The following is a 19,148-nucleotide window of genomic DNA, read 5'->3' on the forward strand; positions in this document are numbered from 1 at the left end:
AAACACCTGGTTTATTTTTACAATAACTCACATGACTTGCAGATTAGTGTCCTTGAAATAACAATACATAAACTTTATAGCAAAAAATATACATATAATAATTCATCCTTTTATGATATATAGAAATGATGTATATTTGTGTGTGTGTACATATATATATATAAATATATGAGTTGTACTTACGTTTAGGGCACTTGTGTATAGATATGTATATCTACATACACACAGTATACATTTATGTATCTTTATAGATGCTCATGTGTGTATACATAAACACACAAATACACACCCAGGAGCATATTTACACTCTGAGTAGGTGTGTACTTTGCTGAATTTGTACACAAACGGCTGCAGTCCTTCATGAGCTGTGAGCTTCAAAGGTGTCAGTGACGCCCACATTAGTGTCCATGGAGAGAGAACTAGTGTCATCGCTGTGGACATAGGACTGGCTTGATGCATCTTCCTTTGTGAAGAACTAAATTTGCCGGACAGTGGCACCCTGCAATGCAGGGCTTGTTGCATGGGCCAATCTCATTCCAGTTGTCACATGTTTTGACACATCCAGGACCACAGGTATCATAAACTGCACCGTGTTTACACTGGGTTGCTGAAAGGTAGTTAAAAGGGAAAAAAATGTATCACACAGTCATGCACGTAAAGTTAGATACCTCTCTACTCGCTTTCTATTGCAAAAATCTGAAAGCACATTTTGGTATTACGATCATCTAGAAGAAAAGTTTTTTGCAAAGAGATTTGACTACATTAAATGCAATGCTACTTTACATGGCAGATATAAAGGTATCAAAATCTAATTTCGTAACAGTCTTCAACGTTTTCAGAATTTTAACACAGTTGACTGTATACAAAGCATAGAAATGAAAACCTAGATCTCAAATTCCCAAAACTTCGAGATAGTTCCTATCCAGAAGCAGATCTATGCTTTGTATTTAAGGCTTAGCAGTTTTTATTTATTTAGTATGATGCCTTTTATCAAAGATTTCTGAAACATTTACAAAGACAGACAATTATCATTTCCACTCTTAAGGAAAGAAGAACAAAAAAAGGGAAGTCATTCACCACATCAGACTTCCTAAGATTATAGTTTCAGTATTGCGTATTGTAGCAAGTAAAAACAGTGCAGTTAATTCAGCAGCTCCATTTCTAAAAAACAAAACAATGATTTCAATGCTTTACACTATTTTATCAAGGGATCACTGGAAATGGCRATTCTTGTACTTAATGATTCTAGTATCCATTCATTGATTTATGCGGCTGACAGCACAATGGTTTTCCAACATAAAGACCACTGAGGGCTCAGCTAAAAGCACTATACCTCCACCAGATCAATATTTAAACTCTTAACAATTTATATCCTGCCATTTTAGTATGGAGAATAATACATGGCTCAGTAGTGAATAAAAGCTTGTTATTCTTTCAAACAGCCGTTYTGATGGCAAAAACATGTACTGATCAGATAGCTGATAGATGGAAACACAATCTCAAGCATCCAGGATGTACATTTGCGTAAGTCAGGCCTGAGAGAGGAAAGAATTTAGGAAAGAATGCATACAAAGATCTCAGAACACAGAGATTAAAGGAACAAACAAACAAAAAAAGGGAAATATTGGATAGTACAGCAGAAAATCTTGGAGTTACACAGAATTAGCAGCTGAATATTAGGACAGATATTAGGGGGAAAAAAGCTTTCTAGCTTTAAACATGAGAAAATACTAGAAGGAACTGCCTAAGAAGTCTGTGAAAAAACTTTCATTGAATAGCATTTAAAAATAGGTTGGACAAACATCTTCCAGCTATGTTCTAGATATGCTTATTCTGCCTATAGGCACAGGTCTTTGGGGGAWTTTTTTCCACCCTTACATTTCTATCTTGCTCTGCACTATAACTTTCCTGCATTTAAAGAAGGAAAAAAATGTAAAAGGAAAAAATAAAATTAAATGAAAAWGAAAAGGGGAATTCAGAAGGTTGGAAAACATGCAAACAATGTTAATTGTACAGTAAAACATTAGATTCTCTACAAGCTCTGCACTTACTTACATAGTGTATTAAAATGGAGGTTGAATCTCTGTAAGAGTGAAAACTAAAATGTGCGCAGCTTCAAAAGGCTTTGGAAACCATGCAGTAATTGTCTAGAAAAGTGGACTGAGATGTTTGAAGACTGATAGTGATTGTCCACGCACAACACGTAGTATCTTAAGGGGCCTGTTTACCGGAAGCGTTGGTCCCTCCCCTCTGAAAATGAGTTTCCTTTCAAAGGGTCTTAAATTGAGTAACCACAAAAACGAAACATCAGGCTCTGGTACATGCAATTTCCATGCAGCAAGCTCTGCACGCTTAAGTTTTTAGGCAGTAGAGATTTCTCCCCCAAAGCTTTACTGCACTCGTAGCCAGCCCTTTCTTTCCATCTGAGCTCTGTTTGGTGCCTCAGATGGTGGGTTGGAGGAAAGTTGGCTCCAGATCTCCTTTCCACTTCCTCATCTCTGCCCCAGAGGAAATGAGAATATTTTAGARGCTGCCCTCCGCCACCACAGTATCCGTACGTGCTGCCCAGCTCTGCCCTGCCCCACGTGGACAGATGCCCCTTTGCGTGGCGAAACACCTCCTTCTCCTTCAGACTGCATCGTGGAGAAGATGCGAGGGCTTGGCTCGCTGCTGCAGTCACTGCTGTTAATGGCATTATTAACCTACTGTCTAGGGAAAACTGGGGCGGGAGGGGAAGCACGATGGCTGCTGTTTAAATTCCCCGGCTGGTTTTTATTGTTGAGAGCTTTGGTTGTTAACATGTGGCGTGATTGATCCAGAACATTCCACTTCATCAACAGCTTGAAAAATAAAAATAAAGACATTCTGCAGTAGGCTTCCCAGGGACTGCCGAAATGAACCAGTACCATGTAAACATGGAAAACAGAAGTGATGCCTTTGCACCCATCTTTCGGGGCAAATTCCTCTCTCAAAGCACTAAGCTCTGTTAGTAATAACTTCCTTAGCGCACTAACTAGCACACACACACACAAAAATAAAAAGCACAAAAGTTACTAATAATACTGCATTTTGCAATGTTACCAGTCCCAACGGGATTTTTCCACTCTTCTTCTAGAACATGTGTTTGGCATGACAGATGCGAGCTTCCTCCGACCGCTTTCTGAGCTGGCGGGATGGTAGCCAGCTCCGGTCCAGAAGCCATATAGTCATATAAATACAGCCCTGTGCCTGAGCTAATAAACCCTGCCTAATAAGGCTATACAATTTTCAGACCAGAGCCGGTTTATTCCAGCCGGTTTGGCACATTCACAGAGAAGGTTTGTATCTGTCTGTGCCTCTTGGAAGAAACGATTGTAATTACTTGGTAATAGCTCTTCTTCCCCAGCACAAAAGCCGAAATACACAGGGGGATCTTCTGCAGGYTTCCCTTGTGAGATGGCATCTGGGAAATCTGATTCCACAGAAACTTCTGAGGTGACATTTGTGCATCAATAACTCATGCTGCTTTTTCTGCTGGTGTCGCACGGCTTGTCCTTTCCAGGCATTTCGTAGGACTTACAAGCTAGATGTCACTCACAGTGCTTGCAGCTCGCAAAATGTTCTTTAACATGGAGCAGGAGAAGGTAATAGATCTGGACTCTGGCCTTCTAGTGATGCAGTTGTGTTGATGTTTTCAGCTTTCAGGTTTTAAGAAGTTTCCACTGAAAAGCCCTCCTGCCTCTGATACTCATTCACGCAGAGTAAAGTGGTTAAAGGTAAGCAAAATGTACCAGGGGTAAGGGTGACTTTGGATAGGAAATTCCACAGCAGAAGAGAGGAGATCCAGCAGAGGAGAGACATATTCAGGTCTAGACTCATCCTCCCCTAGTTCCACTGAACACATAGAGATCAAAGAAGAAAATYGTTCAGGTTTTAGGAGGCTGCTGGAGCATGCCAGCCCCTTCTCGATGCTCACATGAGCACTTTACACTTTATTACTGTTCATCCTTGCCTTGCTTTTGTCTGTGTAGTCATGCCTGTGGTGAGGGTTACTGCCTTCTGCCATTAGCCTCAACGCCCTCAGGATTTCAGTGTTAAATTACTAGAGGACAAGGCCTTTCCTCATCCTCAGTTTACTTAACTCCTCCTGATAAACTGCTTTCTTATCCTTTCTTGGGCTGAAAAAAAAATGTTCCTTTCTATCTTAAAAAAAAAAAAAACTTCCTTTCTATCTTCCTGCTGTTTCTTACCTCTTCCTTCCATTTGTAATCTTTCTTTTCCCTATGGCATATATATTCCCTATTTCATATACTACTTTCTTTTATTTTTTCCTTCCTGCACCCTGACTCTCCTGCTTTTTTCTTCTCCTCCGTATATATATATTTTTTCTATCTATCATAATAGCACTCACTCTCCACCACTTCCATGGAAACCTGGATTTGTTTCCAAGCCCTCTAAGTTCCCATGCAGCTCTCAGCAACCTTTTCCTACAATAACTCCCTCCTTCTTCACTATTAATTAGCTTCTTCTCTTCACCCATCCTGTTTAATGACAGCTGATAACTCTCCTTACCAAGCTAGCCCCAAAGTACACCAAGCTTTGTGCTGCAGTATTTAGTTGATGAGTTAGAGGAGGAAACACTGCCTAGCTGAGGGAGGAGGAAGAGCATGTAGGGAACAAGACATATAAKTTTGCCTCCTGAGCATCCCGTTTGGCTGACTGTCCAGACAGCRCAAGCTTTCTAAAGATTATAAAAATGAGCCAAGCGTACAGCAGTCAGGGTAGGGGAACTGGCAACCACACAAGATCTGGTTTTATAACACACAAAAGAATAATTAAAACCTGGTTTTACTAATAAATATACTCCGTTTTCATCAGAACACAGCTCTTCCAAGTATCCCACCAGCTATGAAATGTCAAACAGGAAATGAAAGTCACAGAATGCTAAAATTTTATTAGGGATATATTGTTTCATACTCAGAAACTTTTATCCATAATTAGGCCACAATAATTGTAACTAAAAAGGCTTTTTTTGGGGAAAAAAAGTGAGTTAAAGATTAAAACCTTGACYCTGGGCACTAATAAGGTAAGAAGTGCAGTGGATGCACTTTAATTTAATTTAAGGCTTATCATACCATTTACTATAGAATACTGTGCTACTCGGATACTGAATGCTTTACCACATACAGCATATCTACATTTTCTGCTAAACAAGAAGATTTCCCCTTCTCCTCTAGAAGTTTGCGCTGAGATTAAAAAACTCAAGTGGATTTAAGTATCTCTTTCATTAGCTTTAATGGAAGATGCATGTTTAAATTCCTTCATAATGTTCTCTCACGGACTGTTTTTGCCTTAGAAATTTTTCTTCTCTTTGGCAAGATACCACAAAAATTGTGAAAGAAAACCTCAATTAGTGAAGTCATGATATGCCAACACTTACAAAAAACCCCTGAAGGCACAGAGTGGWGTTTTTATTCTATGTGGAATGGCATCTGCCACTCTGGGGTCCCGGTCTGAAGTGCTTCGATCAAAACTAATAAAGTAAAAAGCATTCAGGCTGTTTGTTGTGGGTTCTGCTCTGATCTGCTACTGGATCAATAGATTAAAATTACTTATGTCATTAATATTATTTGAGAACACATTCTTGAACAGTGGGTTCATTTAGTGACACCCTATTTGGATAATTCTGTTCCTTTGTAAGAAAAAATCAAGCCTTTGAGGAACAGTTAGTCAAACGTAATTTGCTGTGTCTCTCACCCACTCTTGCTACTGTGACTTCAACGTAAAAGGAAATTAAAGTTGAGAGAGTGGGCTCTGAGCCACATACAATCACYGAAATGGACCACAGAGTAATAGCTCTTTAACCAGCGTAGAATATCCTTCTCTCATTTTTTTATTACTATCAATTGCTTTACATAAATCTGAATACATGTCCAGACAATTGATGCCATTATAGAGTGTCCTAAATTAACAGGACCATCATCTGGGGAAATATTCATCTGCAATATTGCATTTTACTTCAAGTACCCATGACCACAGACCACCACTTCTCTTGGAAACAATTACTCACAATTACTTGTAATTAATGCAGTACTAATCACATGGGGAATCTGGCCCATGCACCAAAATTAATGCAGTTCAGCATTTTAATATTCCCATTAAAAACATTATCTCTTCTTCCCTCATTGTACCTATTATATATATATGTTGTCTCTGAAGATATAACTGTACCTTAACAGGAGGGTAAAGGAAATTAAATATTATTGGTAACCACCTATTTACATATTCTGAATAAAAAAGACGTGCTTCTTCCTGGAAGTACACAAAATTAGTGGCATCTGGCATTAGAGGTGAAAAGTTTTGCAAAGAAATAAACATTTCTAATATTCGCTAGTTGAAAATCTTTCCTGGTAAGGTCTTTCTCYGTAGTTCACAATTTAACCACACTGCCGATGTAATTCCAGCCCTTTCTAAACAGTTCTTCATTTCTGATCTTCCTCCACCAGTCCCAGGATAATACCCTGTGCTGGGTTGCAATGAAGCAATCTGAAAACACTTACCTGCACAGTTCTGCTCAGGGATCCACTGGACTTTCAAGCCTTCCCTCTGACAGGCTCGGGCATAGGCCAGGAATGACTCRCAGTAGCAGTTTTTATGAACTGGACACTCGCACATGTCTGTCACGCAGGACCTGCAGAAAAATGCCCAGAAACAAATAAGCAAGAGAAGATTTGACAAATAGCTCTGTGAGCTTTGGAATCATCCTTTTTCCTTTCTTTCTTTTTTTTTTTTTTTTNTTTCTTCACATGGAGCTCAATGCCACAGCAGCTTGTGCTAAATGGTCAAAGAGTTAAATACTTTGCTGCTGCCATGTCCAAAGGGTTCAGCTCATTTTTTGATGAGCAGTGCTGATGCAGAAAAGGCTCAGCTGCACCCAGGAGAGAATCACACAGCAACAGGGAGGTGGAATGAGAACCAAGACACAGAGAGGACGAAGACATCARTGGCAGAAGGCAAATATCATTTGCAACAATTTTGTGTTAATACAGAATACAGGCTTCTTATTCCCTGGAGAAGACTAATTTAATAATAGTAATAATAAAAATAATGAAAATAACAACAACAAAAATGAGTAACAGCAGCAGCGTTAAATGGAGGAGTTCTGCAGGCCACAAGCACATGCCCTGCCACGCAAGGGATGAAACGGCGCCTTCTCTCCAGCCTCTCCCTGCTTTGCAGGTCTCAAAGCAGCTATATGCCCATTTTCTCAATGGCAGCACTACTAAATGCCAGACTTAAAGAGATCTRTAAAGGAGCAGGAGTGATGCAGCATAACTGAGCAGTTTCTGTGCTAGGAAATCCCCCAGATGCTTGTTAATACCATCATCTTCTTCCACTGTGTACAAYGCAATCACTGCAAAATGTGGCCGGGAGCAAAGCCCCTAAGATGGCCCAAAGCAAAACTGCTACTGCGTATGTCACCACTATATTTAAAGTTAGCTCACCCAGAATGTGTGCCATTTGGCACAGGCCTAAAATGTAACTGGCAAAAGGTTCACAACAGTTTTTGAGTACACAAAAAATGCCTTAGCACTTCTGCAAATGCTAACAGCTCGCTTTCAGAAATGCTGAGCATCCGCTGCTCCAAGGGAAATCATTGGAAGGCAGGGACATAGTGTGGGGAAGGCACACTCAGCCCCTTAAAAAACAGGCCCTCCATCTCCCCACTTTCCCCTGGGTGCTCTGCATGGGACCCATGGGTGTCCCTGGGCAGGAGCACCCAGGCCCCTGCACACCTGCTGCTGTTGCCAGTCCCAAGAGGACACTGTAGCACCTGTGAGAGGCACAAAGTCTCCAGAGACGAAGAGCTGAAAGTCACAAATGAGCTTTTCATGTCAAACTCCCTCACTGGGGACTAAAAATTGTCTTCAGGAAATGGATAAGTATTGGCTCGCTTTTCTAGAAACCTTCCCCATAGCTACGGCCTGGAAAAGGAGCACCTCAACCAAAAGCAGGCAGGAGCCCTAACGCCTGCAAGATGCTTTGGAGTCACTGGGAGTGCTTTATACAAYACTAGGAGAGAAAGTTACTGTCCTTTCAAACACAGATAAGCTCCCAAGGGGAAATCCTGCTTAACCAATCTGATAGTCTTCTGTGATGGAAAGACTGGGTGGGTAGATGAGGGGAGAGCAATGGAYGTTGTCTGCCTTGACTTCAGCAAGGCTTTTGACACTGTCTCCCATAACATCCTCCTAGATAAGCTCAGAAAAGTGTGGGTTAGATGAGTGGACAGTGAAGTGGATTGAGAACTGGCTGAAAGGCTGAGCTCAGAGGGTTGTCATCAGTGGTGTGGAGTCTAGCTGGAGGCCTGTGGTGAGTGGCGTCCCCCAAGGCTCAGTACTGGGTCCCATCCTGTTCAACTTTTTCATCAGTGACCTGGAYGAGGGGATGGAGTGCCTCCTCAGCAAGTTTGCTGATGATACCAAGCTGGGAKGAGTGGCTGATACACCAGAGGGGTGTGCTGCCRTTCAGAGAGACCTGGACAGGCCAGAGAGCTGGGCAGAGAGGAACCTCACGAGGTTCAACAAGGGCAAGTGCAGAGTCCTGCACCTGGGGAGGAATAACCCTGGGCACTAGTACAAGCTGGGGACTGACCTWCTRGAGAGCAGCTCTGYAGAGAAGGACCTGGGAGTGCTGGTGGATGACAAGTTGACTATGAGCCAGCAATGTGCCCTTGTGGCCAAGAAGACCAATGGTCTCCTKGGRTGCATTAGGAAGAGTGTTGCCAGCAGGTSRAGGRAGGTGATCCTGCCCCTCTACTCAGCCCTGGGGAGGCCTCATCTCRAGTACTGTTTCCAGTTCTGGGCTCCTCAGTACAAGAGAGACACGGAGCTACTGGAGAGAGYCCAGCATAGGGCTACAAAGATGATCAGAGGGCTGGAGCATCTGTCCTCTGAGGAACGGCTGTGAGAGCTGGGCCTCTTCAGCTTGGGGAAGAGGAGACTGAGGGGGGATTTTATCAATGTGTATAATATATACCTGAAGGGAAGGGTCCAAGGGGACAGGGACAAACTCTTTTCAGTTGTCCCGTGTGACAGGACAAGAGGCAATGGGCAGAAATTGAACCACAGGAAGTTCCGCCTGAACGTGAAAGGTAATTTCTTCCCTGTGAGAGTGACGGAGCACTGGACCAGGTTGCCCAGAGAGGTTGTGGAATCTCCTTCTCTGGAGATCTTCAAGGCCCGCSTGGAYGCAACCCTGTCTAACATGCTCTAGGTGCCCCTGCTGAGYGGGGAGGTTGGACTAGATGATCTCYAGAGGTCCCTTCCAACCTTACTGATTCTATGATAGTCAACAGTGCTCCTTAAAGAGGAGCACTTCCCCTTGTCAAAGTCACTGGCTATTTCCATGACCTTCCATACAGTTATACTTAATAGCTCTGCCTGGCATTTTCATGAGCTTTCAATCATTTTTACCCTCAGCAAACCCCCAACATGAACTTACCTAAAAATTCACTGTGACAAATAAGCAACATAAGTGCTAATACAAAAAGGTATCTATCCTGCATTTATCCATATACACATAATATGAACAAATAGAATTGCTTTGTATCAAATAGACAACATTTTTGTGTTTACAGCCCAGCAGTTTTCATTTGAAATAACTTTACTTCTTAGCAAAAATGTACTTTCATTTTGCTTTAGTTCTGCAGTAGGTCCCTTCACATCTTTTAGAATAGCAGATGTTCCTGTATAGGCTGCAAGGAACARATTAGGACAACATGCTTGGCACTATTTGGTATCGTCACTGATAAAAGGCCTTGCATAAGCGTATAGGGTCACCTTTCCACTGAACAGCTTTACACAGTTGGCTTTGGCCACCACATGCTGTGCTCTTTTGCTAGCATCCTGTTCTGTGGTTCACAGGCACCGCTATAAAACAGGAGATGTTCAGTATCCCCCACGCCATTTAAGAGGTCCCTGTCTCATTTCACAGTGAAGTAGATGCTTGTTTGCTACTGTAGCAAATTAYGAGCACAAAGACAGCCTCCAGTATTCTCCACAGAGGGAGTCAGATATCAAGATAGCATTTCATTACCTTTTTCGTTGCTGTGCTAGCCTCCTTGAGCAAACACATTTTACTGCTCTCCACTAAAATGTAGTTATTACTTAAGCCCAGGGAGTTTAGGGATGCTTGCCAGTGCTAGGCTGGTTATGTGCTCACTGACTTCCTGCCTTAGGAATTATAAAATCCTAAACCTGAGGTACTTCCTCTGGTTTTGAGAGCACAGATTTACAGTTTTGCACCGTGAGAGTCTCTGGTTACTTAGAGACGATGCCAGCCCCAGCAGGAACCAGTGCAGTTAAGCTGCCTCAGTTGCTCGTATCAGGTCATGCAACTTCCCRGCACCAAAACCTAATGTGCCAAGCGATGGACAGTCCCCAGAACTATGGGTTCAGATGCTCAGGCTACATCTATATTAAWAACTAAGAAAGACCAGGGCATAGGCTCACCCCCAGTCTCCTCTGCTTTTTCATTATCAGCATTCTCATTCATTACACCCCTAATTGCTTGTGTGATTCTTATTTTCCTCAGTGCTTAATACTCATAACAGCTGTTGGGCTCAATCCCTAGGTTTGGCTGAGGATCAGTTGTCAGATTGCTGTTGTTTTATTAATCAGTTGTAGTTGCTAATTGTTTTTAAGGTTAAATAATAAAGAAAAATGGGAATAAAGGAAAGTATATTCACAACTGCCAAGCCTAGTCAACACTCAAAATCGATTTTTTTCTTCTCATGAAATTCCTTGCTGGCAAATTTAATGCCTTAATATTAATTGCAGTTAGACAGACTGGCAGTTCAGCTGAGGGGGGGTCTTTTTATATCCCTTCTGAAATCCACAGGGAGCTGATACTTGGTTTGTTTGATAACCAACACAGTCACTGCTTCCCTCTAGCGTGCCCCGCGGGAAACTCCAGGCAAGGCCACCAAGAGAGTCAAAGGGCACTTCTGGGAAAGGCTGTAGCAGAGGAGATGTCCTTCCTCTGGGGGGCTGGCTAGCAAGAGAGAGGTGGCAATGTCCCATGGTCAAGCTTTGACTTCACTTTTTTTTTTTTTTTTTAAGTTGTGTTTATTTCTGACATTTAATTACATTTCTCACAGTTACTCTTGATGTTATTCTTCAGTCGTATTAGAAGGATAGTATGGGGTGTTTCATTAGTTGAAATTAAAAACTGATTCTCGTGTGCTGTCCTAATATTTTCCCCTTTCAAAAATCTTTTGTGGGCCTGTAGCTTTCTTTTTTACCCCCTCCAGTGATTGATACATTTCAAAATTCTTGTGTATAACTTCAAATTCTGTCTCTTCTTCGTTCCTCCTTTGAATTTGATAAATAGGTTCTATGCCACTAACTGCTCTAAACTGATTGGCTTGTTCAAACAACACAAAAATATGTTTATATTAAAAATTTGGATTTTTTCTGACAATGAAGCAACAATGTCCAGTTATTGTACTGCCCATTAAGAGATTTTTGGCTCTTCCAAGGTATTGTGATTCTTTTTCAGACCAAAATATTTGCTTTTTAAAAAAATTGAGAATATACATCAAAGGCTTAAATGTCAAAAAATCATAGCCATACAGAAATAATTCCACAGGAAGACTGCAGTGGAAGTTACTTATAAAATAATGCCATTTTACCAGCAGTGGAAATACACACAAGGTRCCTCAGACAGCCTTTACTCTGCCCTCTGTGAAATCATATACTGATGTAATGAAGTTGTGGTCCAAAATTTTATACTAAGAATATATTAAGATTTCTAAAAAAAATTATTTTTCCGATGATGCCTCTTGTTTCACTATCTTTTATATGAGAGAAAATCCTATCACCACCAGAGTTTAGGTGAGAGATCCCATGTGATACTGGTGTTACCTTAAGAACAGAACAGCATGCTGATTAAAAAGGACAGGTATTTSCATCTTAAGCAAGCTGACACAATTATTTGTGCACTCCTGTGACAATAAAATAATCCCACACTCTGTCCCAAGTAGTTCTAATGGATAGCAGGAGATGTTATTTTCCTTTCTATGTCATAGCTTTCCTCTCTAGCATCCTTTAAACTCAGCCATACCTTCCCAGAGCCTTATACTTTTGTTTAGACAAAAAGATACCTTCCCAGGCACAGGAGTAGTACACACATATACATGCTTGCACATGGAACAAAGCAGACATTTCCTATACACCACTTTTCTCTACGTAGCTGAAGTACATAATATGGCTCTCTTTAAAAATAAATAGTGGATTTCACGTGCCAGTCTACCAGTGAGGGAAGACGTGCAATACAGGGAGATATCAGACCACCAAGAACACAGAGTGAATAAAACAAGCTTTGAAACCTGTTTGCATCAAGCTAGGGAAAAAGTGCTCTTCTTTCCTGTAAGCCTTCCTTCTCCAAAGCATGTTATTTGGAGCCCAGCACCATAGAAGAGGCAACCTTTCAACCCTCCCCKAGTCCTGAACACCTCACTGTGACTCTTTTTGATGCTGCCTGTATTGCCTGCAAGGCGTATGTTAGCGCTGGTGCTAAACAGGTGTGTATAAGCACAAACTGTTGCAAAGAGAAATCCAGGAAAATAAAGGCAACCAGCAGCTGTGGGACTCACCCCTGAAGGAGACACACACACTGCTTCCACATCTTCAAAGCAAACAGGATGAGTACACTGCAGCAACAGCCCTTTTTCACATTAAACTATGGAAAGGCTCCAAGTCTCACAAAGGGCAAGAAATGAGTCCTGTGTTACATGCACTATTAGTAATAAGAAAGATCACAGCAATGGATCCTGCAGCCATAGTCCATGCCATGTGGGATTGAAATTGCAGATGTTCTGTGTCACTGGCTGTACTCTACTTTGCAGTATACAAAAATCCCAAACCAACTGTATTAGGAGGGACTGTGTCTTTTTGCATTTAATATTTTGTTTTTCTCATTTCACAACAGAAMTATAATGTAGCACATTATTCAAACCTTTTGGTACCTACAAGCAATGGATCTACACAGATGGAAACCGTGAACATCTTCYCCTTCCCTGTTCCATCAGTTCCAATGGACTTTTAAAAAGTGCTTGGAGATAATACATCACTATTCCTACCTTACATAGGTGGAAACTGAGGCATTAGGCAGTGCAGGGACTTGTTCTCCATATCTGGGCTAGCTGCACATTAAAAACTCCAAAGCCTGATGGATCATCTGCCTAAAGAGGAGGATCAATTTCCAGTCCGACCATCCTGTGAGACAGACTTTTCAGGAGAACTTATTGGTATGCAAATATCTGAGGCTGAGCACAAGGTTGGCCTAATTTAGCATCAGTTATGAAAACAGCCAAATTCTACATGACAGCCAAGTTGGATCCCTATAATCAAACTGGAGAGCTCACAATTTAGGAACAGAACTCCAGATTCATTTTCTGGATCCAAAATTAGACCCTTTTTTCCCTCTTTTACAGGAAAAATAAAAGCCAGTGTCTTCTGTCAGAAGTTACATTGTTACAAGAAAGTTTCTTTGGGCTGTTCTTCCTACAGAGGTCACAAGYAGTTTCCATTATTTATGGCCACAAAGTGCAAAAGTCATTTCACAAGGTAAGAAGATCAGAAGATGAGCCTAACACTGGAATATAATGGAAAGGCTCATGCTGTTGCTATTGCAAACTCTCTTGTCTGTGTGTGCATGTTTAATCTTACTGAAGTATTGAAGYTTGATATTTGGAGTTGGAGACCTTTTATGGCTTTGAGGCTTGAGATCAATCTCTCTTCCTCCAGAATTTACTGATATTAATAAAAAAGCAGCAAGTAACTCATGAAGAAGATAATTTTGGAGGCTGACAAAAACACAGAAGTCCTTACATTTATTGACAATTCACTCAAAATCCTTGCYTGTGGAACAGGCTCTCTCATGAAGCAAAGGCAGTCATCTTTATGGATTATTTCTGCCAAGGTAGCTAGGTAACTATACCTGCATTAGCTTTGTGCTGTTCCCACACAGTATAACAGTGGTGACACTMCTTAAATCAGGGCTCTGATAAAAGTGTCCATAACAAAGTAAAATTATAAAAGCCTCAACCTACTCTGTTAAGCAGGAAAGCACATGGAGTACATGGTAGCCAGTCTACACATGCTTTGCCCTGGAGACTCCTCCATGGTATAAGAACTCCCACACTGCTGAACTGGCTCCAAAAAACCCTAGAAATGTGGGAGCAGAAAGGCAACTCACAGTTCATCTTCTGTGAGCSGTGTGTAGCAAATCAGAAATCTATTGCAGGCATACGCTTTCTGCAGGGAAATCATTGAGAGCACTGGCCATAATGTTTGAGAGTATCACAGTTACTCTTGGCAGATTGTAGAGGAGGAGGTTGCGGTAGTGAGCATCTGAGTGGTTCAAGTTTCATCCTCATCTCTGACTTATTTTACATCTTTGAGTCAACTGTAGACTGTTCTGYCACATGAAACCAAGCAGAAAGAAATGATAAAATATGGAACATCGCTAAAGATTGAGAGCTGAATGTGATTTAAGATTTCTTGGGCATAGTAGTCACGATATGCATAAACTGAGGAGTCCTAATTTCACTCTGAATGCCATTGTTCCTGATACAGATATAGATTTGGCACTCATARATCATTAAACAGAAACATACAAGATATCCACATCTATTCCTGCATTGCCAAGGCACCCTTCCAAAGTAGTTGTTTAGAGGAGTCCTGTCAAGTTGGGAAAAAAGATTCTTTAAATTCAAGTGATAATTATTGTTTGTAATTTTCAACATACCAAAGACAGARGGTAATTCAATTTTGATTTCTTTGCATATCCAGCTCCTTTAAAAAAGCTGATAATCCATACTTTCCTCACAAACAGTAAGCAAAAAGTATTTTCCAGTGACTCACAAAAACATGAAAGTCCTTGCAGACCTCTGAAAAACCATACTATGCTGCACAGTATCACCATAAGCCTGTAGTACACACCACTAAAAGTATTATCCAAAGGCCTTTGGAAAATGCCAAAAAGAGTATTCTMTGTGTATTTTTAGCYTTTATATAAAGAGCATGCTGTCCAGAATTGCATTTTATTGCCTTAACCAACATTACCCACAAGAATATGGTAAAATGAACAATGCAATGTTTTGGAACATTTTCTAAAACTGCAGAGAATTAACGTTATTGGGACAAAACTACCCTGACATTATGTTTATAATCTTCTCTGAATGTGCAATAGCAGTCATAAAGGCACTTAAAAGGAGGGATGTGGGACCAAATAAATCAAAAATACCCCCAAAACAGACAAACAACCTTCACCACTTCTGCCTTCATGATGCTGTTATTCTTACTAGTATGTTAAATAGGCTTTTACTATCTTGTGCTAAGATCCATATAAGCATCTGTTACTTTAAAAGTTGTTTCTGGTCCTGAGAACAGAAAGGCTGGCTAAAGTCCCTCCATGGGGAAATAGCTGAACTATGACTGAGGAAGACAATAAAGTCCCATGCTGGGCTCCAAGAAGCATCTGGTATGACTCAGAATATTTCCTAGAGCTGAAGGTTACAGTACAGTAGAGCAGAAGACTTGCTACTTTCAGAGAGAGTGCATTTTTACTCAAAAACTGCTCAGAATATGGAAACACCATCCATGGCCCCTAGAAGAAATGACCACTTGCCTTCCTATTCACTTTCAGGAAGTGGGAGAGGGTTTTGCCCTCATTCTGGCACAGCTGTGCTAGGTCRTGCAGAGTCTAACTTTTCAAGTTATGACATTTGAAAGAAATATCCAACAAGCTAGGAGAAGACTAGCTAGAGAAGARCTTTGCAGAGAAGGACCTGGGRGTCCTGGTGGACAACAGGTCAAACATAAGCCAGCAGTGYGTCCTTGTGGCAAAGAAGGCCAAGATTATCTTGGGCTGCATCAGGCAGAGAGTTGCCAGCAGGTTGAGGGAGGTGACCCTTCCCCTCTGTTCAGCCCTGGTGAAGCTACATCTGGAGTGCTGGGTCCAGGCTGGGCTCCCCGGTAGAAGACAGACATGAATTTACTGGAGCAAGGCCAGAGAAGGGTAGTAAAGATGATTAGGAGACTGGAGCATCTCTCATAGGAGGAGAGGCTGAGAGAGTTCAGCCTGCAGAAKAGAAGGCTCAGGGGTGATCTTATCTATGTGTATAAATATCTGACAGAACCATGTAAATAYAATGGAGCCAGATTCTTCTCAGTGGTTCCCTGTGACCAGACTAGAGGCAATGGGCATAAACTTAAACACAGAAAATTCCAGTTCTATGAGAAAACACTCTTCACTGTGAGGATAGTTGAGCATTGGACCAGGTTGCCCAGAGAAGTTGTGGTGTCTCCATCCTTTGAGATACTCATAGCCTGACAGGGCATGGTCCTTGGCAACCTGCTCTATCTGACTGTGCTTGAGAAGGTAGGTTGGACCAGATGATCTCCAGAGGTCCCTTCTAGCCCAACTATTCTGTGATTTTGTGATTTGAATGTATGCTAACTCAGTTTTGACTGAATTCACACATAGCAAATATCTTGAAATGAAGAAGTTAAAAATGACATCTCTGTGTACATTATATAGGTGTCTGAATAAGGAATTGTTGGAATAGGGTGGACACATAGCATACACTTCTTAAMACCTTTCAAGCAAGGGCCTAGCATCACACTGAAATGTGCCCATCAATACTTGGTCTCTTTTACTTGTACTAGCAGTATGCATACAAACTGTTTCTTTAGTGGGATTACTGCAAAAGGATTTGGCTGTCTGTACATTGCATGACCTGCAGTTTGTATATTTAGTTGGAAAAAACCCCAACCATWATAACTTTGCTCTAGAATGGACAGTGCTTCCAAACTCATTTTAAAGAGGTCATCTGCATTAAAAGTTTGGATGAACAAAAAGGTACAGAGGTAAACTCACCTGCAAAACTGGAACCTGGTTTCTGAAGTACTGCTTCAGTTAATAAATATTCATAATGATCTGTTTGCAAATATGCATCATATAATTGCTGAAAWTTACAATAGCAGTATGTTGGGTGCTACCCAATGTGGTACCAATCTTTCTGGAGCAAAAACTCTGTGCTCTGCATGTTTAATGTTCACAGAGAAAATACACCTCTGAARGGATTTTCTACCAATAAAAGTACCTTTCTTAGACACAACGGCTAAGGTCCAGAGCCTATGTGCTCATCACTGCTTCCCTATGGATTAGATTGTAAAACACTGCTGCAGTTTTGACCAAATTGACCCACTTTCTGTCTTCAAAACTCCATCATCYCCACTCAGAAGCCAAAACCTAGACTAATCCCTAAATTTCATAATCCCCTGTTTAGAATTTGTTAAACCAATAAAATTCCATATTATTTATCCTGTTCTTACATAACACAGCAATGTTCARTCTTCAGTAGCTTGAATACCATGATGTCATACTGGTATTTGAGTATGACATGGATGGYAAAAAAGGCATGGATGATGTTCTAGTGGATCTTCTGAACATCCATACCAGTACTTCCGCATTTCCAGTCTGCTCATTGTGCACACACACTTTGCGTAGCTTAGACTACCTTATGCCTGCTTATGTGAATCTGCCTTGTGATAGAAAGTCACTCCATCGTAACAGAATTTTTCAGTGTCCTCTGTCATAGCTGCCACGAAAAATCAGTAATATTTTACAGATTTTACAGATTATATAATTGACAAAACATTTTATCTTTTTCTCTGTGTCTAGACTTGATTTTTAAAGATTTCACCCAGTCTCCAGTTCTTCAGGCACAAGTGGAGACTGAGCTGTTACATCTTATCTAGAGAAACAGAAAAATAATCAGTTCAGGCAATTCAGCTATGTTTTAATACGTAACTTTATAGCATTCAAGTGGTACTTTCAATCAAGAGTTAAACTTTGTTATGTTTCATGCACTGCAAATGAACATGGTATAGACTAAATGAATCTGACTGCATCAACTTTCACTGTAGAAGACAGAGAGCCCATTAGTGTATTACTTGTGACAGTCCTCATCTGAGAAAAGCCAGAGATTTGTCAGGAGTTTATAAACACCACAGAACCTCAAAAATTACTGAAAGGTTTTAAAGTCATGGCCCTAGAGAAACATAAACCATCTAGTTATGCCAGTAGCATACTGCCATATTCATGAGGTAGCCATATAAAATAATGCAAGCTTTAAATCTCCTAACATAAAAATTCAAAACAGATCATCTCCTTCTCCCTGCCTACAATGCATACTGCAGCCCTGCTATGCTATCTGTCACAAAAATATGTCATATTCAATAACAAGCACAATGAGGACATGAAGCAGGAAATATTTCCAAAGTCTAAACATAAACTGAAGTTATCTTCAGCTTTTGATGATGATACACTGTATATATTTCCAAGGAAGTCTCACGATACAATAATAAACAGGCTGGCTAGTCTAGAATCACACATTCTTAAAAACTCTGCAGAGCCCATTCTCTGGCTTAATCCTTATAAAATTAACTACAATASAGCATATTTTTCCTCTAGGTGGCTGCAGAGCATTTAAAAAGTTGCTGGCTCCAGAYGGAAAATGAAAGAGAGGGCAAGGAAAGGAGTAGATAGGAGAACACTACCTAGAAAACAGTTCTCTTCATCTTGCTCCCTTTATAGAGCAAGAGCCAAAGGCTTATTTCACCAAAGTCCAGCTCACAGCAAGCATGTCACACTTCCAGTCTGTCACATGCTCACAGTCCCTTTCATCGCCAAGGTTTCACTATTTGCTCTTCATGAAAGATAATTGGCAAAAAATAGAACTTGAAATAGGGGCCATAAAAAACAGCTTACCTGCACTGTAATGTTCAAAAAACATTCTATCTTTAGGTTTATAGCTTCCTGCATTGTCTTGGCCCAGATCTTTGGAAAGAGGTAGGCACATAAAGCATGCTTCACACAGAGTTCAGGAACCTGAATCCAAAACTGCAGTCCTGGCTTAGCTGTCCTGACCTTGGTGAAGCTGACCTTCTTCAAGCTGGAGACTTAGTTTCTGCCTTTATGTTTCCTCAGGCATCTCTGGTTCCACCTTTGCATATTCGCAAGACTGAGTGAGCATTGGTGGGCATGAGCCCAACTGGGATCCCAGCGGTGAGGTCCCTCTGCCAACGCATCTTGAG

General features: G+C 41.0%; 1 protein-coding gene across 1 annotated transcript in view; it reads right to left on the reverse strand.

The window, feature by feature from the left end:
• Positions 1-311: 311 nt before the first annotated feature.
• Positions 312-19,148, reverse strand: part of BMPER (BMP binding endothelial regulator) — a 150,408-nt gene continuing 131,571 nt past the window's right edge. Inside the window, exons 14-15 of the mRNA XM_085303689.1 lie at positions 6,540-6,670; positions 312-607 (exon numbers count right to left, since the gene is read on the reverse strand). Coding sequence (XP_085159815.1) covers positions 426-607; positions 6,540-6,670 — 313 coding nt within the window. The 3' untranslated portion in view covers positions 312-425. The remainder of the gene's footprint in view (positions 608-6,539; positions 6,671-19,148) is intronic.

This window comes from Rhea americana, unplaced genomic scaffold (assembly GCF_003343005.1).
Source record: "Rhea americana isolate MKP2758 unplaced genomic scaffold, rheAme1 scaffold_100, whole genome shotgun sequence".
Classification (NCBI taxonomy): Eukaryota; Metazoa; Chordata; class Aves; order Rheiformes; family Rheidae; genus Rhea; species Rhea americana.